The 24133-nt window shown below is 36.3% G+C and overlaps 1 protein-coding gene and 2 pseudogenes across 1 annotated transcript; 1 reads left to right on the forward strand and 2 right to left on the reverse strand.

The window, feature by feature from the left end:
* Positions 1-7578: 7578 nt before the first annotated feature.
* Positions 7579-9191, reverse strand: LOC143604866 (protein PMR5-like; annotated as a pseudogene).
* Positions 9192-15920: 6729 nt separating this feature from the next.
* LOC143604864 (protein PMR5-like) lies at positions 15921-17926 on the forward strand. Its single transcript, XM_077081209.1, has 5 exons — positions 15921-16237; positions 16334-16505; positions 16594-16772; positions 16901-17059; positions 17491-17926. Exons 1-5 carry the CDS (start codon positions 15921-15923, stop codon positions 17813-17815), a joined length of 1152 nt encoding a protein of 383 aa, XP_076937324.1. The 3' UTR covers positions 17816-17926.
* Positions 17846-20906, reverse strand: LOC143604863 (asparagine synthetase [glutamine-hydrolyzing]-like; annotated as a pseudogene).
* Positions 20907-24133: the final 3227 nt, after the last annotated feature.

Consider the following 24133-nt stretch of genomic DNA (forward strand, 5'->3'; position numbering starts at 1 on the left):
AACAGTTTCAAAATACGTCAGCTATATGCTGGTGAATACGCTGACTCAATAAAACATTTTCACAATTCGTAATGATACAACACCAATAGTGTTCAACGACTTAGTGGGTCTCAATCCCATCTCATCGGATCTAAACATACGCACAAACCACATAATCGGACTTCACTCGCCCTAGAGACAGTCACTTGCCTCATGGTCAGTATGTCTGTAGTGTGCCCACTACAGTACATATATGAAAGGATCCAGACACATGTGTATTTTAGCCTGAGTGTTTAGTACTATCTTGTACCAAAACGTTTTAGAGGATTTGAACCAACCCTCATGCAAATATTTCCATAACTCTTTTACATATGGATAACAGTCCATAGTTTGAAAGAGTAAATATCTTTTCAAAATATATAGTACATAGACGTATTCATGTCATAAAACATTTCACACTATAAAAAGGTTTGGACGTATTCATCTTTTGTTGATTTCAAGATTTCTCACCAACAGATGTCTGATCTTTATCTCGAACCTATAGTATGAGAATAACATTCTATAAATAACTAGATCTACAATCTAGTTATAGACATTAAGTCTATTTGCATAACCTTTACCTTGATATTCATTTCATTTTGTAAAACATTTATATGCTATGTTTCTTCATCATGAAGAAACGTATATATCAAGTTTCTTCTTTCATAAGTAATATCTTTATAAAATAAAGAGCAACATTTCATCAATAATCTTATCTTATGAAAGTTTATACTTCACTTACTTACTTGATCAAGGTATAGACTATACCCTTGACTAGGGTCTAAGCTATTAAATAATAATAAAATAATAAATTAAGCAGAATCCCTACCTTACGCGGGTATTTTGATTTGCCTAAGCCTTGTACAAGTTGCACTTCTATTTAAACCGTAAGAACCTTGTTTCAAACTCGCTTAACCACTCGACGGAGCGTCAGAACTTCAATTCATGCACGTTTTACGAGAAATCGGGACCACGGAACTTCAAAATGGTCGGACACGTTCCCCGAGGTTATGTGTGTTTAAAGAAAGGTGTTTTTGGAATGAAAATGCTTCAAACCCATAGCCCCCTTTTATAGGCAAAGTTTTGACCACCATCGTGTAGCGCGATGGGGTTTTCCTCAGGCCATCGCGTAGCGCGACGCCGCAATCCACCAGAAGTTGCCACGTGTTGACACGTGGTTGATCCGGTTACTTAACCGGGTCATCGCGTAGCGCGATACCCCCTTCCTTCTGGACCATCGCGTAGCGCGACGCCCCTTTTTCTAAACTCATGGGAATCTGCATCGCGTAGCGCGATGATCTAATGTGTATACCCGTCACGTAGCGCGATGGGTCTGGAAATCAAAATTTTTATTTTTAGTCCTTGAACTTTAGTATCTTGTCACTTCTTGGTCGATTTTCCATAATTCAAAAATACCAAAGCGGCCCATATGCGGCGCGCGGCGATGTGAGCGTACGAAGTGCCAAGTGTGCCATCAAAATGCCACATTACGCCCATCGCCCGAGTTCGTGTCCGAGTCCGTGCGCGTCGGGTGCTTCGCACCCTCCGCTATGACTAGTGAGAGTGGTTAGCCCTATAAGAACATTTCCATGGAAAACTCTTTCCTTATAAAGTGCTTTTATTTCTTTCCCACCCTCCATGTGGGATGAAATTTTTTTACTTATTCCCTTAACATAATATGTTTCCTTTTCTTTATCATACCTTTTCCTATTACCTTTCTCATGATTATTTTTGGTCATTTATCTTTTATAAACTTCTCAAATTTGGACCTAAACTTTGTGGGTGTTACAGGTCACTCCCCACATAACCACACTTCCGCTACCCATCCACCGTCACCACCACCTTCCCCATCGCCCCCATCTCACCCAATGACCACTAGATCCAAACTTGGAATTACAAACCTCGAGTTCCTCTCAACTTCCACACACAAACTGATATCCTATCACCAATCCCAACATCTCACATTAAAGCCCTTACCGATCCAAATTGGCGTGCAGCCATGACTGACGAATACCGGGGCTTGATGGACAATAACACATGGGCTCTAGTACCTCAACCACCATATACAAATATTATAAGGTGCAAGTGGCTTTTCTTCCATAAATTTAATTCCGATGGTACGCTACAACGATACAAAGCCCGTTTGGTAATAAATGGTAAAAGTCAACAGGTGGGCGTTGACTGTGACGAGACGGTTTTCAGCCCCGTGGTCAAATCCACCACCATATGAACCGTTCTCAGCCTTGCGGTCTCCCGAGATTGGCCAATCCATCAACTTGACGTTAAAACTTACACGGCGATCTTAACGAGACAGTTCATATGTTTCAGCCTCTAGGTTTTACGGATAATTGTTATTCAAATCATGTTTGCAAGTTAATAAAATCATTATACGGTTTGAAACAGATTCCAAGGGCGTGGTATGATTGTTTTGCAACATATATAACCAAATGCGTTTTTCGAAGCACAACCAATGACACCTCACTTTTGGTCTACAAAAATGGAACTCGTATGGCCTATTTATTATTGTATGTAGATGACATAATCTTGACCGCATCAGATAATACAATATTGTGCCAGATCATTTCTTTACTTTTCAAAGAATTTAAAATGAGTGATTTTGGCTAATTGCATCAATTTCTTGGTATTTTAACGTGACCAGAAGCAATCATGGATTATTTTTATCTCAAAGTCCTTTTGAATTATATTACTTTACACCATGGAGATCTTCATACTCAACAAAATACATTTGGTTTCTCGGAACCAGTTTTCTTCGGGGATTTGGTTGGGGTGCTTTGAAGATTGCAACCGAGTAAGCTCTTCATGGAGGGAGACGCCACTAGTACCCTAACGGTGTTAAAAGTTGTTCATTAGCAATCAATTCAGGGCAAATAAACGGCCGGTAAGCTAATTTGTGTGAGTGAATTTGTTAAGCTTGCCACTTGTTAGGTCAAAATTATCACATGCTCATGAAAAAGAATTTGTTAAGCTTGCCATTTGTTAAGCTTCCCTTTGTTAATATTGCTCTGATACCATAATAGCTATGATAATCATAATAGCTATGATAGTATCAAACTGTGTTCAATTCATTTTCTTCTCTCTAGTATTCTGATTATCATAGCTATTATGGTATCAGAGCAGTATTAACGATCATAGGATCTTACTGCTCGTCATATACCTCAGTGCCAAAATAAACCAACTAACCAAACCGTGCACAAGTTTCCATATCTGACTCAAGCGGTAACTCATTAGGTGACCTCAAAAACCTTACAGTCCAAATAGCGATGGCCAACTCAAACTCAAAACCACAAACATGAGGGGAAGGCGGCGGCCACCGTCGGCGGCTCTGAAGCCAATATCAACGGCGGCGACCAACGGAATATCTGTGAAAGACACGTATTTGGCTTAATCGGTGAACAACACAGCAGCATCGACGACTAGCAAGAGGAATCAATCAATCAGTTCACCACCACTGCAAATGAGTTAAGCGGTTGTAATGGAGGTAACAGGTTTGAGGTTATTGCCTCAAACCCTTGCATTTGTGATCTTAAATTTATTAACCCTCAAGTTCCAGATATCTTAAATGAACCCCTTAAGAACATATTAATTCCAATATTCACCCTACAGAATCTGAGAAATGTGTTTTTGTAGGCTATGGGGTCAACCAAAAACATATTAATTCCAATATCTTAAATGAACCCCTTAACAACATATTAATTCCAATATCTTAAAAGAACCCTCATGTGCTGAGAAATGTGTTTTTGTAGGCTATGGGGTCAACCAAAAGGGGTACCGATGTTATAGCCCAACAAAACGTCAAATATACACTACCATGGACTGTGACTTTCTTGAAACAGAGTTCTTTTATAACTCCCAACAGAGTTGTGAAAGAGAGAAAAAGCATGACATCTTGAGTTGGTTAAAATGGGTTCCAAAATGGGCCTCAACATCTGAAGAAATTAATCATAGTGACCAAGATGAGTCACCGGCCTCACATCAACTGGGTGAGCCTTCAACTAGTGTTCCCGACCCATATGCTCCCGACCTTACATCTGGAGTAAGTAATTCTCAAACACCTGAAAATGTAACTCACGAAAATGTTGATATATCTAAAATAACCAAAAACGTTTTTTTTTCATGTTAACTTTTTTTTTCTTATTGTAAAAAAATGTTCTTTTAGCAAGTTTTTAAATTTTGTAGAGTGTGTTTCTTAAAAAGAATTTTTAGAGATAGTATACATTTTTTTAGAAAGAACATTAAATACAATTTTAAAAAATGTATTGTTTTTAATAAATAAAAATAAGTAAATAAATAAGACTTTATTAACAAGTTTGTTTTTTTTTTTCACAAATGTCATTAGTCTATGGGTCCAAAACTAGAAAAAAATAACAAATCGTTTTGACTTTTTGTTGGCAGAAGGCATACAACTAGAGAAAAATATACAAAAAAAATAAATAATTATCGATTTTATATAGATGTTATATCATTATATTCTAAATACAATTAATAATAAGTGATAATGATAACTAGAGAAACGTTACTAAAATGATTTTTAAGTTTTGTTGAGAGAGCATTTGAAGTTTTTTAAAGATTAAAAATTATAGTTTAAAATAACATTTTTTAAGAAAATTTGAATTTGTTTTCTACAAAGAAATCATTTTGAAAATTTTCAAATGATAAAATACTAGCAATATTGCTTGCGTGTTGCAACAGAGTTATTTTGTGTTTGGTTACTAACATCATGTGTTGCAACAGAGTTATTTTGTGTTTGGTTACTAACATCATTTTTGTTTGGTGTTACTTAGGTATTGCATTCAAATCAAGGACCACGATATATATACAATAATATTATATGTTACATACAATAATTCTGTTTGAATATATAACTATGACAATTCAAGAGATTAATATTAAATTCCTCTAATTGATGGGTTCATATCTTATAGTTTGAAAAAGAATATATCGAACGTCAAAGTCTAAGATAACACACAATCTTAAACAATAACATATCCATATTATGATTAATTAATATATGTAGAATTAATATATAATTTCCACACATAATTAATTAATCAAATTATTATTACTATCGAAGAATGTGCGATTGTTAATGCATATACGCCTAACTTTTTTTTAATTATTTGTAAATCGCGACGGTATTTGAATTTACTAGTGATTCCGATTCCATTTTGTTGAAAATTTTGGACTAAAAATAATAATAATAATTATTATTATTATTATTATTATTATTATTATTATTATTATGTCTTACTGATCATAAACAAATTATTAACAAGTCCAAAGAGTAGAATAAATATGATATCGATACTCTAAAATGTGTGATTGAGAACTTAAAATTTTGGTGAAATAGAAAAATTGATTGTCTCACTCAGATAGCTCCTTATAAGAAGGAAGGGCCACAAATTTTACACGCATTTTCAAGTGGATGAGATTTTTGTGTGACTAGACACACTTAGTGACATTAGCAATGATGCACCCGACGCGTACGGACATGGACGATGGAGGCAATTTGGCGCTTTGATGACGCATTTTTGCATCGCCACTGTGAGCCGCCTTAGTATTTTTGATGGTTGGACCAGGTTTTGGGACATGTACCGATCTGAATGGTGAGTCATCACGACATCTGTCATCGCCAAAGGAGTGTTGTGACATGTGTCGATTTGAGTCAGCAGCTATGTGGCAACTTCTGGTGATCTGCACTCCATGAGCTTCCAAGTGTCGACATGACTGATGAGTCATGGCAAAGTATCGTAATCTAAATGCATGCCCTATGTGTGCGACATGTGTCATCATTTGGTGAATGACTCATCACTTGTTCCCTGCTATATATAGTAGGTTATGTAGAAGGCTTAAGACACAAGACACAACCAGATACCATAACAACCATAGTTCAATTCAGTTTGTTTCCAACTTTCCTGATCCCGCTCTCTCCTTACAAATATGGTTCGGGTGCTAGGATAATCCTGAAAGTACATACTGCTTCGGCTGTTGTACGCTGGTAAAAAGACAGGCTCGCAGAAGTAGCCTGAAATATGTTTTAAGGGACATATAATATTTAACAGAAATCCTCAACCACAACCAGCAACCACATTTTGTTTAGTCTTGCATATGCTTGATACTCGACGGATAAGTTCCCCGCTGAGTATATGATTAAGGTTACTAATACTCACCAAACTGGTCCCATTTTTCATTCATACCTTTATGTGAACAACCCTAGAAGCCCCTTAGAAAACCGTGTCCCACAAATTGTCTATCGTGCAATCTAGGGATGAGCATTTTCGGTACCGGTACCTATTGGTACCGTCGGTACCAAATCGATACGGTTCCGGTATTTCTCGAATTTTGCACGAAATACCAATACTGTACCGGTACCGAACTGAACATTTCAGTTCCGATACCGATATCAAATATTTCCGATTTTCGTGATCGGTACCGGTACCATCCCAAGCTCATCTCTAAAGCAATCCCTCTTAAATGCAAACTGTCGATCTCCTTTCTTATTTTATTTGTTTTATTGTCTATTTTGTAGCCCAAGATCAATAGCCCACAATTAATTAGCAGCTCGGTGGCTAAGGGTAATCCATCAACAAAAGCCTAAGCCCATATACTTGTTTCATTTAATTTCGAGCAATGTTTTCTTGTTTCTTCTCGTGGACTAGCATAGTAGCAGCAAAGTAAATTAAACCAATGATCAAAATCAAGTTTGTTTAATTAATTATTTATATCTTTGATTACCCATTAACTCATGAAAATATCAATCTATATCTTTGATCTACTTTTTTAAAAGACATGAAAGAATTAGAGATTGAATTATCAAAGTATTGTTAAAAATATACAAAGGTTTATATATATAAGTTATAAATGTTCTCGATTATTTAAAAATGATATAGAAAAAAAAACTTTCATTTAATAAATTAGTCATTGAATCATTCAATGGGTCATGTGAAATTTCCCAACTTATTTCTTACCACTAGCGTCGTTTAAGGTATGGCGGAACATGACAATGGTGCCCATTTTTAATTGTGGCGTAATGCTTTTAGCATGGCCGTCTGTGAGAATTCAAATGCCCAAGACGAGTACTAAAAAATAGACACCGTATTATATTTCTTAAAGATTAGCGATAATTGTAATACGAATTAACAAAACAAAATTAGTGACTTATTGTATCAATAACATTTTTGGGTCTTTTGGTTTATGGAGTATCAAACTCTCATTATATAAGGTTATTTTTTTTAAACAAATATAAATTTTTTAATAAAAAAAATTGATGCCCTTATCAACACCATGCCCAAGACGCCGGCCGAGCCATATGTGAAGTCAAAGGTGGCCCTCTTACTCGTTCAAATATATATATATATATATATATATATATATATATATATATATATATGTGTGTGTGTGTCCAACATGGTAACATTTATATATATTTTCAAACCTAATGTTATTTTCATCTCATAAATGATTACATAAAAAATCTATTTATTATCGACGCGTAGAGAATTTAACTTCTAACATAGTGGAAAATGGGTTGGTCCTAAAAGGCTAAAAGAACAAAACCGTGTAGAAAAGCTGATTCCATGTATCGGGCAACCCGGGTAGACACCAATGGGTGCAGTCAGGGTTGCCGTTGGGATCGGCCTTTTGACCCGTGCTCATGTCCCCACTATGGTCGTGATATCAAGCAAGTAAACCGGAGTTTGCATTTCTGTTAGCACCGTGTCCACCACCTTCGTCTCGTTCGTGTACACCTCTGGGAATACTGATGCGATCACGGGTGCTGTCCGCATTCCATTCTGATGGGCTGCAAATGTATGAAACTACATTAGGTAAATTTAGGAATTAAGTATAAAATAATATACTTTTTTGGAAAAATAGTCTAGGTAAATTTCTATTTATGTATACATTACGATGAAACTAAATTTTAATCCCCAGGTAACTAAAAGTATAGTACGTTTATCCATACTATCCAAACATATCACATGACAGAGTTATCAAAACACAAGCCAAGCATCCCATGATATCATGTGGCATGACAGATTAAACTAAACCGAGTAACGAGGGTGCATACATGTTAGAATCAACCCATCGGCCCCACGTCCTCACAGCAGTTTCCATTGCAACCATACGATCCATATCCTGGTATAGCAACCCACCAGACTCCATCACGTCTCACCTGCACCGTATATAAACCCACTCTTTAATCAAATGCATGCACTCAGGAAGATATAAAATGGCAATACTAACCCTTGGCTATCCCCTTATGACTCCACCAGTGACCAGTGTTGAACGACAGAACATCGGCGCCCGTCCACGCTTGTGCGTTTTCCGATATGTCTTCCAGTTTAAGGACCCTCTGCCCGCCCACAGAATCAATATCCGCCAAATATGGCACCTTGTAGTATGACAACGTTACATCGTAATCCTGACCGTTAAAATATGTTAGACGTAGGAAAGGAAATTGAGTGAAGAAAAAATTATGTGTTCCTCATTTCATTTAAAGGAAGAAAAGAAAGAAAGTAAAAGGGTTAAACGAATAAATTGGGAGAAAATTATTTCCTTTTCATTTGGAAAGAACCGGAAGAAAATGAAATGAAAAAAAAAAGAATAGAAATAATTCATTTCATTTCCTTCTTCATTAAATGAACACTAAGGACTGATAATGACTTACCAAAAACTTGAATGTGGAAAGGGCACATCCTCTCGTGACCTGGGTGGCGACACTTGGCACGGATGATGACGTCAGATAAATCAACGACTCCCATTGGTTCCTCCCTATTGAGCCCCCCACAAATAATATCCATGTTTTCTCTTTCATATTTTCCAAAAACACAAGCCCGTTGAACCTGGTCAAATTAGCTCACAAGTGTTCAACAATTAACGCACAAAGTACAACAATCTTAAACCAAATGTTAGCATTCAAGAAGCGAAGTGATTTGAATTAATGCTATAGTGACTGACCCGGGGAGCTCACAATTAGTGGGTTGCCAGTGGTACTTGAGGTAATCGGAGTCAGGTCGGTCGTACATTTGACAATTGAAATCCGGATCGATGACAGGGCAAGAAGAGGATCGGTAGACCGGGTAGGAATCATCGTGGACCCATGAGCCCATGAATAGAGAGCATTGGCAGTTGTTGCTTTGAATAATTGGTAACAGGTAGGATGAGGACAATAAGGCGAAATCGAAAATAGTATAATCCAAATCGAGATTGATAGAAAGGCCATGGAAGAAGAGAAGAAATCAGGACAATTGGGGGTTGTTTTCTTTGCTTGGGAAGAGTGGTGAATAATTTTAACTATATTAAACCAAAAATAGCTCTGTGGTAACATTTAATCACATAATTACTTAATTAAATGTTACTTATGACTAAACTCATTATAGTAATTAAACGTTACTTGAGAGCTGTTTGGTTTAACATAGTTAAATTATTCATGATTAAACAGAAAAACGAATCAACAATAATAATTATAATATTAGTAAAAAAAGGATATTTATAGAAAATACACGTACAACTTAAATCTTGAATTCAAATTATTTTATAAATTTGACCAAACTCATTGTAATGCGTTTTGGCTGTATTTGTGACATGGATGATGAGTCAGTGAAGAGAGATAAGAGTGAGATGGTAGGAAAATTTTTGATGTTGTGAAGGTGAAAGAAAGAGAAAATAAAGAAAGAAAATGAGTGGAAGGAAATGCATTTTCATACATTTATATGAAAATTTTTGATGTTGGAGGTGATCTTATGATCATAATGAAAAGGTGTGGGTTTTGAGATTCTTTGTACACTTTCCATTTATTGTCCAATAAAAGTGAAACAACATGACCTAACATAAAATTATCGTTGACCATTCAGAATGCAAAGATATGAAAGTGTTAAACCGACTCAACTTAGACGATCGGATCGAAGGTTGTGGCTGAGACATGGAGTAAAATATGAGTAAAGGAAAAGTTATTAGCCTTATGTGGCGTTAAATGTGCATGACCATTTCTATAGTAAATTCATGTATGGCTTGCAATGGTAATGACTAAAGAGGCATTAAGGACCTTAATCATTGAACACGTTTTTGGCTAAAAAACATGGTGACGATGTGATGGAAAATGCTCTTTAAGAACGTTAATCATTACTCATAACCTTAACAATCTATCCATCTTAAACAGTTGATCTAACTTTGTATCTCGTAAGACCATTCGTATTGGGGCATTATAGCGGCAGATAAAACCCTACACCATCCCTGTCCATCATAACGGCGTGAAGGCATTTGGGATTTCTACGATAACGTAATATATTGCTTTAAGTGGGATTTCTACGATAACATAATATATTGCTTTTAAAATTTTTTTGGCTAAAAAGGATGATAATTATGTAACAATGGGAGAGCTTACCAAGAAGAACATGACAACACAAACTTTCAACGACAACAATCGAATAACTGCTACTGCCGACGGATCACACGAGAAGAGGTGAAGGACGCACTTAGGAGGATGGGAAGGTCTAAGGCGGTTGGCCCAGACAACATACCCATCGAGGTGTGGAAGTGTCTGGGGGAGGAAGGAGTCATGTGGTTAACTACTCTGTTCAATAGTATTCTCAAATCAGGTAAGATGCCAGACCAGTGGAGGAGCAGCGTTGTAGTTCCTATCTATAAGAACAAAGGAGACGCCCAATGTTGTGGTAACTACCGAGGAATCAAACTACTAAGTCATACTATGAAGCTATGGGAAAGAGTGATTGAGGTTAGACTTAGACGAGAAACTCAGGTTACGGTCAACCAATTTGGCTTCATGCCGGGGCGTTCCACCACAGAGGCAATACACCTTATAAGAAGATTAATGGAAAAGTATAGGGAGAAGAAGCGTGATCTACATATGGTGTTTATTGACCTAGAAAAGGCCTACGATAGTGTGCCACGACAGGTGCTCTGGGAGTGCTTGGAGGGTAGAAGAGTGCCCAGGAAATACATAGAGATAATTATGGATATGTGTACCAGGAGTGAAACAAGTGTCCGTGCGCCAGTGGGGGATACTGATTTCTTTCCTGTAGAGGTAGGTCTTCACCAGGGGTCAGCGTTGAGCCCGTTTCTTTTTGCAGTAGTCTTGGATGAGTTGTCAAAGTCGATTCAGGGGACTCTCCCGTGGTGCATGATGTTCGCAGACGATATTGTGTTACTTGCTGAGAAAAAACAAGATCTAAACATGAGGCTTGAGGAGTGGCGAACAACCTTAGAGACAAAAGGTTTAAAGATTAGCCGATCTAAGACGGAGTACCTACACTGTGATTTTGGTGAGATAAACGACAGTGAAGACGCACACATCACAATTGAAGGGCAGGTGGTCCCGCAGGTAATGAAGTTCAAGTATTTAGGATCATTTGTACAGAGCGATGGGGAATTAGACAGTGATGTGACCCACCGAGTTCAGGTAGGATGGTGTAGATGGAAAGCAGCCACAGGTATATTGTGCGACAAGAGTTTCCCGACTAATCTGAAGGGAAAATTCTATAGGGTGGCAGTTAGACCTGCAATGCTATATGGAACAGATTGTTGGGCCATCAAGAAGGCACAAGTGCGGAAGATGGAGGTAGCAGAAATGAGAATGCTACGTTGGATGTGTGGGCACACAAGGCTAGACAGAATAAGAAACGTTGTGCTTCGCGAGAGATTAGGGGTGGCGAACATAGCAGACAAGATAAGAGAGTGGAGATTGAGATGGTTTGGACATGCAAAGATAAGACAGACGACGAATCCTGTTAGATCCGTAGAAAACATTACTATAGAGGGGAGGAGGGGTAGAGGACGACCGAAATTGACTTGGGATGAGAGGATTAGGCATGATTTGATAGACCTAAACCTCTCCGAGGACATGGTTGAGGATAGGAATTCGTGGAGAAGTAGAATTAAAGTTAAGGATTTTTAGAGAGAATTGAATACCTTAGGGCTTAGACTTAACGTATTTAGGTCACATACCATAATGGTATTTCCCTTACATATTTTATTATTATTATTATTAGCTTTTATATTGCGGTTAAACTGTGACCTTATTATTAATATTATTATAATTAGTAGTAGTTTTTTATATAAATGTTAAACTTTGATTTCCTTTTTTTTGCTTCATACACATGTTCTTAGAGCCGAGGGTCTCTCTGGAAGCCACCTCTTTATTCCTTTGGATAGAGGTACGGTGTGCCTACATCCCACCCTCCCCAGACCCTACCTATAGCTCTGCTGTCGGTGGGATTTTACTGGGTATGATTGATTGATTGATTGATATGTGGCTTGCGTGAAAACAACCGAAGAGTCCTCTTAGAAAAAAAAAATAGTATCAACATCGAGTCACTCAGAACATGTATTTTTATGGTATATAGAGTGGAGGCTGTTGTCGGCAATTGAGAACATGACGAAAGTAGCGAGTCAACGCTGACAGTGACAATGGAGTTGACAGCTGCTATGATGAAAGAGGCGGATGTGGTGGTGGCATAGGTGGCGACGACGACGACGATGATGGTGGTGGTGGTAGTACCGACAACTGTGAAGGTGGCTGTGGCAACGACAACAGCCGCGCAGGTGAAACAAAGTTGATGGCGACTATGGCAATGGCGATAATTATGACGATACCTATAACAAATAAGTGTCACCGATGTTGCATGTCCGTTTAAGCACATTATGTAAGTTTATATCTTAAAATGTTTATTTTTGATAAGTTGATCAGATACCACTAACATCTATATCTATAATATATATAAATAAAACCCCTAAAATAATACATGTCACGATGTGGTCGCTCCCCTCTTTTATGGAAGCCACAAGATTGCTTGATTTTTAAATGGAGGTCTCTTATTGATTTAACCCAAATTCATGAGTATTGATCTTACCAAAACCAGATAGCTCTTAAACGGGTTATAACTTCTCATTAAATTAAAATTAATCTTACAAATTATTTGATATGAAAATCCTATAAAATAGGGATATACTAAAATTTAACATCCAATTTAAAAAGAAAAGGATATTATTTATAATTAATAAACAATTTTATAGTAAAAAACATAAGCGGGTCATAGGTCACAAAATCCAGATGGCTTTTAAACGAGTTATAGCATATAATTTATTTATGAAACCCTTTAATCATCAAACCCTAAGTATATTATTAACTTTTGATGTGGTCTAAAATATACATATTATTACATAAATATTTCTTACATTTTTAAGTACTTTTTAGCCAAGTTTTTATTGAATATTATTCTTAGTTGGTTGCTATATGGATTTTTAAGGTCTGAAAAGATAATCAACTAAAATGATTAAACTTATCGTTAAAATCAAAATAAGATAAATGAAGATATATTTTATGATTGGTGATGTTTTTGTTCCTAATATAAACATATATACATGGTGTTAGTTGCTTTAGGAATGAGAATGTGTGACTGTGATTTAGCTTGGTTCCCACCTGAAAAGTATATTATATGTATTTTAGTTGAATGTTGGTTAGTTGCAATGTAGGAGTAAACTATGAAGACTTCACGTAAATTTCAATGGGCCTAGGATGAGTGCCATATTAAATCTAAAATGGGCTAGGTAGGCTGGGCCGTAAGAAGGATCTAAAGAAAAGAATTAACGAGGTAAATGGAGGAAAGGCGGTGGGCAATATAGATTATTAAAAGGAGCTCATTATTGTTATTTCGGGGGAGCCGGCTACACGAAAAGAACAGAAGGCAGAGAACCAAGAAAATACAAAGAAGAAAATTAAAAAGCGTTTGGGTTCAACACCTACTCATCCAAACATCATTATTATTTAGTTTGAAATTATTGTTTTTGTTATGAATTCATTATTTGAACCTATTTATTTTCTTTTGTCTTTGAGTATGGTTGTTGGTTAAACCCTTAGACCGCCTAAGCTTTATGGTGAATTTTTGTTGACGTTTGATCTTGGTTTGGATTTTGTTTTGTTATGGTTTATGATTAAGTAAGAGGTTTATTGTATTCTTTCGATGCATATGTGTGCTTAGGATTGTTTGATGAGTTTTAGTGTTTCACAGTTTCCTTGGTGATGATATGTTATATGATAGGATTCTGTTAGGTCATCTACTGTGTGTTTTTGACTAGTTTATGGTTGATTTGCAATAAAGTCATAGGAATAATATTAATAAATCAAATAGACCTAAGTGTGCTGCTAATCTAAATAGCTGAGAGGTGATAGATTATATGATAAGTCTTGGTTGTTTAAGATTGCTAGATTTAGTTCTTCGTAAGGAGTTCGTCTAGGTTTGACTTTTCAGCCTTGTTTATCTACTCGAGTGAATACTTTAACTACCTTTGATTTCCGCGCTGTAAGGTAGGATTTCGTTTGGAGGTACTTGTCATAAAATAAATTAGCGACCGTAAGCGAGTCTAGTTAAACTGGTGTTTTTAAGAACTTAATAGAAATCAATAGGTGTCTTCTTGAGAATGGTCAGGGTCCTGTTTAGGTTTTCTTCAAGTGAATAATTTAAGATCCCAGTTCCATAACTTAGCATTTTCCAACTATTTGATAATTGATACATTAGGGATTATAGCCTAGGTGGTTGCTTATCATTATTTGAATTAAGTCCAAGTTCTAAGTTTAGTCGTCTTTAGTTTTATTAATTAGTTTATTAGTAAAACCCCCTCAAAATAATAATAAATAAATAGTCGTGTTCGTAGTTAAGTCTAATTTAGCTAGTTAACGTAATTAAAAGAGTCTCGTGGGTTCGATATCCGGACTTACTTAGCTGTACTAGAGTCGACCGGTTCACTTGCCGGTTAGTAGTTTTAGTTAAGTTAAGAGTATAGAATTATTACTTAGTGTCTAGATTAGCGTTTATTTAGTTAATAAATTAATAAGTACTTTTAGCACATCAACTTTCTTACAATAAAGAAAATTAAAATCCAAAATATAAATATTAAAAAACAACAAATGTAAAACAACCATTCTCTCAAGCCATCAGATTGTTTTATTTGTAAATGAAGGCTTCTCACGCATTTGACCCGAAATCATGGGTAAAGGTCTCACCAAACTCAGATAGCTCTTAAACATGTTATAACATCTTATTATATTAAAAATTAATTTAATCAAATATTTGATATGAAAATCTTATAAAATAAGGATATACTAAAAATTAATATCCTATTTTATTTAAAAAAAGATATTATTTATAATTAAGAAACAATTTTATAATAAAGAAAATAAAAGGGTAATGGGTATCACCAAATCCAGATAGCTTTTAAACCGGATTATAATATATCATTTATTTGTGAAACCATTTTTATCAAACCTCAAGTATATTAATTAATTATTAACTTTCTTACAATAAATAAAATTAAAATCCAAATATATATATATATATATTAAAAACGAATAATGTAAAACAACCTCCGTAATTCAGGGAATAAAATCTAGTTGATGTATAATTCAATGTAACTTTGTGATTAAAGCAACTCAATCATTAATGAATACATCTCTAGATACGTTAATCTAACAGAAAGAATAACTTGTTATACAAACACCAATGTGATCTATTATCGATTTATCTCGATAATGACTAGAGATAAAAAGTAATATGAAAACAAGCCTAGATATTGAAAACTTTAGCAAAGGATCTTTTGGTTAGTATTCCATCAGTACATAAATAAAAAATATTATTAGTATAACTATAAATAAACAAATGTAGTCGAAACAAATCACCGTCAAATTAAAATTATATTATTTCATTTCACCTTACATTTAATAATCCTATCCTGCTATATATAAAATTATAGTATTCTTCCCATTGCTCAAAACATTATATAAAACCGGTCCGATCCGACACACGTGAAGGGTGAAACCAAATACCAAAATATCCCTCTTTTTCTTTTTCTTTTTCTTTTTTCTTCCCCCAATGGCCTTTGTATCTACCAAATGTCTTTTAATCTCGATTTCGACAATATTGTTGGTGGGTTTCGCCTCATCGTACTTGTTAGTTCACCATCTCCACAACAATGACCATAACCATCCTCACTCACGCCCGATCTTACAGGGCAACAACTCCCAGTGTTCACTCTTCATGGGCTCATGGGTCCACGACGATTCTTACCCGGCCTACCAGTCCGCTTCCTGCCCGGTTATCGATCCGGACTTCAATTGCCAAATGTACGGCCGACCCGACTCGGATTACCTCAAGTACCGCTGGCAGCCCACTAATTGTGAGCTACCCAGGTCAGTCATTTTTTAAATGGGTTTAAGTAATTTAATTGTGGTAGTACCTTGTGCATTGATAGTTGTACTTTGTGGGTTAATAATTGATTTGACTAGGTTTAATGGGCTGGTGTTCTTGGAAAGGATGAAGGGGAAAACGGTATTATTTGTGGGGGACTCGTTAGGACGGAACCAATGGGAGTCGTTGATTTGTCTGACGTGGTCATCCGTGCCACGTGTCGCCACGCAAGTGATGAGAGGATACCCGCTTTCTACATTCAAGTTTTTGGTGAGTGAGTTTCAGCCCTTGGATCTTCAATTATTGTACTGTGGGTTGTGGAGTTCACGCGTTTAATGTATGGTATTTGAACGGACAGGATTACGATGTTACATTGTCGTATTACAAGGCGCAGTATTTGGTGGATATTGATTCAGTGGGCGGGCGGCGGGTTCTTAAACTGGAGGACATATCCGAAAACGCACGGGCGTGGACGGGCGCCGATGTTCTGTCGTTTAATACTGGTCACTGGTGGAGTCATACCGGGGTTACACAAGGGTTAGTTTAGTATTGTCATTTTACATGTTCCTAATAGCCGGGGCGGACGTACCCTTGTGGTTTTGTGAATATATAAGTAACAATAACGCATTTGATTAAAGGGTGGGTTTATATATGGTGCGGTGCAGGTGGGACGTGATGGAATCCGGTGGATCGATTTACCAGGACATGGATCGTATGGTTGCTATGGAAACTGCGGTAAGGACGTGGGGCCAGTGGGTTGATTCCAATATCGACACCAGCAGAACCAGAGTTTTTTTTCAGTCCTTCTCACCTACTCACTACATGTATGCACCCTCGTTTCTTGGTTTAGTTTAATATGTCATGCCACATGATATCATGGGATGGGATGATTGGTTTGTGTTTTGATAACTCTGCCATGTGATGTCTGTAATCTGTATGGATATAACATGTCATGTTTGGATGACTATTAAGTTTAGATACGCAGATTATTACTCTTTTAGTTATTTAGGTATTAAGATTTAGTATCATTGTAAATTTGTAGTGTAATTATATCTATAGAAATTTATCTAATTTGTTGGCATGTCATTAATTTCCAAAAAAGAATATTATCTGATGATCTGATCATTAATTCTTAATCTATAATAATATTTATTATTTATTATTATTAGTCTTATGTATTTATTACAACTTCAAACACATAAGTGCACCATTTTCTACTTTTGTTTTAATAAAATGTAGTTCTATCCATTTGCAGCCCATCAGAGTGGAGTGCATTGGCAAACACCAAGAGCTGCTATGGCGAGACGGCACCTGTGAGCGCATCAGTATTCTCGGGGGTGTACCCAAACGAGATGAAAGTGGTCGACGCTGTGCTAAAAGAAATGCAAACTCCGGTTTATTTACTTGACATTACCATGCTATCAGCAATGAGAAAAGATGCTCACCCGTCAATATACAGTGGGGACACGAGCACCGGCCAAAAGGCCAACCCCAACGGCACCCCTGACTGCACCCATTGGTGTCTGCCCGGGTTGCCCGATACATGGAATCAGCTCTTCTACACGGCTTTGTTCTTTTAGGGCCAACCCATTTTTTGGTATTCTGACCGTTTTGCAGTCTTTGTTAGGTACCAATTTAGAATTGAAAACAAATTCAAAATCTTATTTATTGTTGTTATTTAAGATAACCAAATGTACCACTAAGTCATTAACTACCAAGTCCTTTTTATACACTATAACTTGAGTATTATTTTTTGGAACCATTATTTTCTAGCTTTGAATTATGAGTTCAGGTATTGTTGTATCCATTATCTTGAGCCTGTCTTCCACATTCTTTGTGGCACTTCTCATAAGCCGAATCATGAACTCCAAGAGCAGCTCTGCCCGATGGATCAAGATGGTTAGACCATGCAGCTTCCCATTCAATTGCTTTAGCAGTGCTGCAGGCCACACTTGCACCACCCGGCACGGTTAAGATGGCTGGATTCTGAAATTTAAATGAAACAATAGTAAGAACAATGATCCGAGGTACTTGAAACAAGCCACAATGAAGTAACCAAGACCTGAGGGAAAAACCGTTCAAAGATCATCCGGTAGTGGTATGCTTCTTTTGTCTGTGGTGTGTTGTGAGGAAAGATATGTGCAGCATTACGCATCATCTTATCGGTCACCTGAATAACAGTTAACTATATCAAGCACTAGAGAATTGTTTGCAGTAGAAACATAATAAAATCCTTACATGAAGTTCAGCATGGTCTTTTAGTCCATCGATCCAGCTATACCCAACTCCGTCACTAAACAGCTCTTTCTGCCTATACAAAATATGCTGCACGACAACGCGTTTAAAATTCCAAAAGTAGGACATCAATGATGAAAAGTCGATACCTTTGGTAAAAATGGGTGATCTTCATCGTCAAAAGCCTTACGTAGAATCCACTTTTCTATTCGGTTTTTCTCCATATCAATCTGTGGAAACTGTCACTTAGTATCTGGTCAACGCTTGTTTTCATATTAGAGTCGATATCTTACCATTTTCATTTTGGGGTCTATACTCATTACCACATTGATGAACTCTTTATCTAGAAATGGGACTCGTGCTTCCAACCCCCAAGCCGATGTTGACTTATTAGCTCTCAAGCAATCATATAGATGAATAGCTTTGATCTGAGACACTCAAAAAGGAAATACATTCTCATAAGTAAATCTTCTAATATGATTTACTGTCAATAAATAAGAATATAAACCGAATACCTTGCGACAAGTTTCCCGGTGAAACTCTTCCTTGTTGGGTGCCTTATGGAAGTACAAGTACCCGCCAAATATCTCATCCGCGCCCTCACCTGAGAGCACCATTTTAACTCCAAGGGACTTGATCTTGCGCGCCATTAGAAACATCGGGGTGCTAGCCCTAACCGTTGTCACGTCGTATGTTTCAATGTGGTAAATTACATCTTCAATTGCATCAATACCATCCTGCCACATTGTATTTAAACCATTCTCAACAATAGTCACTAAAATATCATGCTATACAGAGTATTATATGCCTGAAACAGTACTTGAACAGTGAAGTGAAATTCATGATGAACCGTGCCCAAACAATCGGCTACTTCTTTTGCAGCCTTTAGGTCCGGCGAACCCTGTCCAACAAGCACGTTAGGAAAAGGGTTTGAAGTCCGAACCCAAGCCCATCTAACCTGGAGCTTAATATTACCTCTAGACCAACTGAGAAAGAATGAAGTTGAGCTCCCCAATACTTGGCGGCTCTTGTACTGGACACATGACGGGCGGCAATCGATGCCACCAATGACGAGTCTAAACTTCCGGATAGAAGAACTCCATAAGGGACATCTGTCATGAGCCTTTTGATCACGGCCTAGAGTTTACGCCATTATTATTACTACACTATAGTTCAAGGTGTATTTGTTGTTAACAACTATAGCTAGTAACAAAATCTACAATATAACACTCACGTTTTCTAAAGCGTGTCTTAGAACGATAGGATGATAAGAAGTAGATGGAACCACCTCGGTGAACCATGGAGGGTTGTACCACCTTGTAAAACCGCCTGTTTTGCCTGAGTACAGATGTCCTGGTGGAAACACCTCGAAATGCTCACATTCATCATTTAAACCTTTTAGCTCAGATGATATCCAAACCGAACCTACACAAAGCACCCAATAATTAGTGTTACTCGAACTGGCCGGTTTCAAAAACGTGGAAAAGAGTTACCATCAAGTGCCCAGCCGATGTAGAGAGGTGTGATCCCAATAGCATCGCGGGCAGAAATGAAGCTGTTATCATGGGTGTCGAATAAAACAAATGAAAACATCCCGTCCAACATGTCCACAAAGGTTTCTCTATGCTCCTCGTACTGCAACGATGTAATCTATTAGTAGTAATCGTAAAGCTAGCTTTCAATCTACCTAGCTATATGATTTAAGAACTCACAAGATGTGCAATAACTTCACAGTCGCTTTCAGTTTTGAATTTATGACGAGGCAATCAACTGCGAAGATCCTCATGATTGTATCTCACCATTAACCTGGAATATCATGCATGTTACGAAAATTGTCTAGTTTTTATATAATAACCAGTAGCTACAAGAATTTAAAAAATTTGATCGATATGAGTTGGGCCCTTAAATAAGTAAAACTGGTCAGCACGTTTTAACGGTCATACATACAAGCCTTACGATAGGATGAAACTGGTCTTCCGGCTCTACAAGAGCCAAAGCATACGGTCCGCATATATGATGTGTTAATTGACACATAAGAAAGACGTACAATTAATTGTATACAACATATCTAAAATTTTAAAATATTAATTTGTAAATTAATCTGAACATAATTATAAGTGGATGGTTAAATGAGTTACCGCTACTATTATAGTTTTATCTTCGTTAAGAGGGGTTGATCACCAGAGGCCGGGTCAACAATGGCTAGCCGTTGATGAGCTATATAGCAACCATGACGCTGATACAGACCGCTCCAATCTGGACCACGATGCTTTAGCCTACACCGGCACAACCCATTATATACTAACCTCTTTTAAAGAAGGAAACCAAGATACAACGAGTCATATATATAAAGACTTTAATTTGCCTGCGAGATAGCTCAAGGACTCGAGCCCTTTTAGTCTGAGAATCACCCAACACTGCTAGTATCCCACACATAGCTACTCACTGTACCACCTCCTAAGCACAAAGTACAGCAGTTTCAAGAGATCAGGAGAATATATATATATATATATATATATATATATATATATAGAGATCGAAGATATATGAATTATTGGTTATCACCGTTTCGGTCGCCACCGATATATATATATATATATATATATAACGCCAGGCCACCTTTAATTTTTATGTGCTTTAAAAAACAAAATATAATAGTTCTAGAGTGTGTGTCATCTGATGATGTGTAAATCTTTATCGGATGATTATTACATATTCATTCAGTGGTCGGTTCGGTTCTGCAATGTTTTTAAATACTTTTTATAATCAATCAGTCTGGTAATAAATTGTTCGGCCAATTTCCTACTAAGAGCATTCCCAACTCATCTCCTAAAATAATACTAGTATGTTGCTACGGGTTCGTGAAATTTACCCTCTCGTATTGGTTTGTATTGTTTGTTATGATGTGTAATAGGTTACTAGTAAAAGCGCGTTGCGGCATGTGCGTATGGTTTGTTGAATGTTGTTTTTTATGCGGGTGTGCTTACTAAAATAATGACGTATGCATATATATTAAATATAACTATGAAGATGATTCCTATGAGACAAAAAGAAGAGCTAAGGGAAAGGCACCAGATAAAAATAAACAAGAAAGTGAATTGCAATGGTGATCAATGTTCCAAGAATGTTTGAAGTGGATCAATCTACAATGGATGCAATGATGGAATTGCGGAGGAGATTGAGAGAAATAGAGAGAATAGAAGATTGGGGAACTTGATTGCAAACTACTTTGCAAAAGAAGAAGTGAGAGAGCAACATATTACTCAAACAAGTCCGTTAGAAAAAGAATTGGAGAATGAAGATGAGGTTTCACAAGAAATATTGGAAACAATGATAACCATGACTTTACGTATTTAATATTTTCTTTAAGCTAACTCATTGTTATTTGAACATGACTTTAAGACTAATATGCTTTTGTTATTTTTCTGGCAATTACAATTCATATGAAATGAAACAAATCATGTTGTTATAGTTTTTCGGTTTTATATGTTACTTGATTATACAATTGTTAATTATAAAATATAAAATCAACTAAAAATTTATCATACACAGAATATTAATGCCAACAAATTTATCACAAATTCTAAAGATTCTAAGGATGATTATATCAACAACGTTCAGGTAATCCGGGTTTTGGGATAACCATGTTTTTTTGATAAAAATAAGCAGATGATCTCAAATGACATCATATAAATTGATTAAAAAGTATGATATTTTATGTGCATGAATATTTTTTTTATTAGTTTCATTATCATTTATCTAGAGTTGGTATGTACTTAAAGAACCTTATTTGTCACACAGAATAGTTAAGCAGACCTATATGTTACCATATCAAAAGTTACAAGCAGACATGAACTAAATAGTTTGATTTTTGATAAACAATGTATACCGACCAATACAATCACAAATGTAATGTACAAAGAAGGTTTTACTTATTTGTAACATATACGTGTTATATTAATTATGCAATTTCTGTAATTTTAATGTAATTATAATTGTATTAACAATATATGATCATTTTATTGATTGTATTTCATTTAATGATTAACGTTTAAAATTTTTATCAATTATTCGTGTAATACACGAGCCTCAAACAAGTTGGATAATATATAAGCTTCAAGTTAGATAATATATAAGCTTCGTCTTTTCTAGTTGCACAAGAATCCCAAAATAATTTCTAGTTGCACAAGAATCCTAAAATAAATGTTAGGCGCAACCATGGTTATTTGATTATTCGTTTTTGTTAATCTCTAATAACACTATTACATGCACCACAGTAGACCTGGTACAAACTAGGGCCGTTCACGAGCCGAGCAGAGTTGAACCGAGCGAAGGCTTATTCGTTGCTTGGCTCATTACAACCGAACTGAACCGAATTGCTGAAATTCGAACCGAGCAAAAAACAAAACGGGTCAAAATCGAATCGTGCATTTTTCGATCGAATATCGAGCGATTTCGAGCAATTTTTATTTATTTTTCATTTAAAATTTTCAATAAGAAATAAGTTTGAAAGCTGTAAATAATATATTTTGTAAACAAATTAGTAGTTTTTAGACAAATGTATAATATGTTGTAAATTTTTATGAGAAGAGTTTGAAGTGAGATATAATCGAACTAATAAAACTATAAAATTAACGGAATAGGAAAAAATTAAAAGGATTTAAAAAAGTGTATACTTATATTTTATGTGTGGTGCCAATATATTTATATATTTGTTAATATATAATTATATATAAAATAAATTAAAAATATTCGAGCCGAACCGAACCGAGCATACCTTTGCTCGTTGCTGACCTGTTTACAAACCGAGCCGAGCCGAGTGGCTTATTTACAATCGAGCGAAAAAATGGGACGAGCATTTTACGAGCAATTTCCGAGCGAGTGACGAGCGAGTTCGAGCGTCGAGCGATTTGGACGACCCTAGTATAAACCAGAGTTTATAGTTCTTCAAAGAACAGTTACCGGACCCATCGGAACTAGTTCTATCTCTATCTGATCAAAACCTGACCTAATCTGAAACCGGTTCCTCTCCTACATGATTCTTGATTTTGTTCTACACCACAACATGAATCGGTCACTTGTTGGCAACTTGGCATCTTGGCTTTGTGAGCAGGCCCACTTTTAATTAATTGGAAATCCGGTCCAAGCCCTATATCACATACACAAGTTCTACTAGAGGGCTAAAGGCCCGTTATAGTTAGGGTTAAAAACACGTTATAATCCTGACCGTCCATCTAAGCTTGCTCGTGTGAAGCTTTGGATGCTTTCTCTCTACATAAACCCCCACCCAAGTCTCAAAAATCTTCAGCAGCATCTCCAATTAGGGTTTAAGATTTAAACACCAGCCGTTAAAATTCCTGTGTCACAATATTTTTTTATTTTGCAACTTCTTATGTTTATTTTATGTTAGGCTTCGCTATCTGGTCGGCAAGAATATGTTCAGTTTCTGCCCGACTCGTTCCCTAGAAGCAATATCTATCGTGCTGCACTAACCTTTTAAATCTCGTTCGAGATTATTATTAGTGTAGCTACATTATTTATATGCGACAAATAAGTTTTTTTGTTTGACTTTGATTAATATTTGACGGAGAATGAAGTGCAATGATGAGCAATACAGACCTGTAATGATGTTGCGGTATGATCGCATTTTATGAACAATCTAA

The sequence above is a fragment of the Bidens hawaiensis genome, unplaced genomic scaffold, assembly GCF_021521415.1.
Source record: "Bidens hawaiensis isolate Kalapana, Puna unplaced genomic scaffold, B.hawaiensis_p1.1 tig00067184_1, whole genome shotgun sequence".
Classification (NCBI taxonomy): Eukaryota; Viridiplantae; Streptophyta; class Magnoliopsida; order Asterales; family Asteraceae; genus Bidens; species Bidens hawaiensis.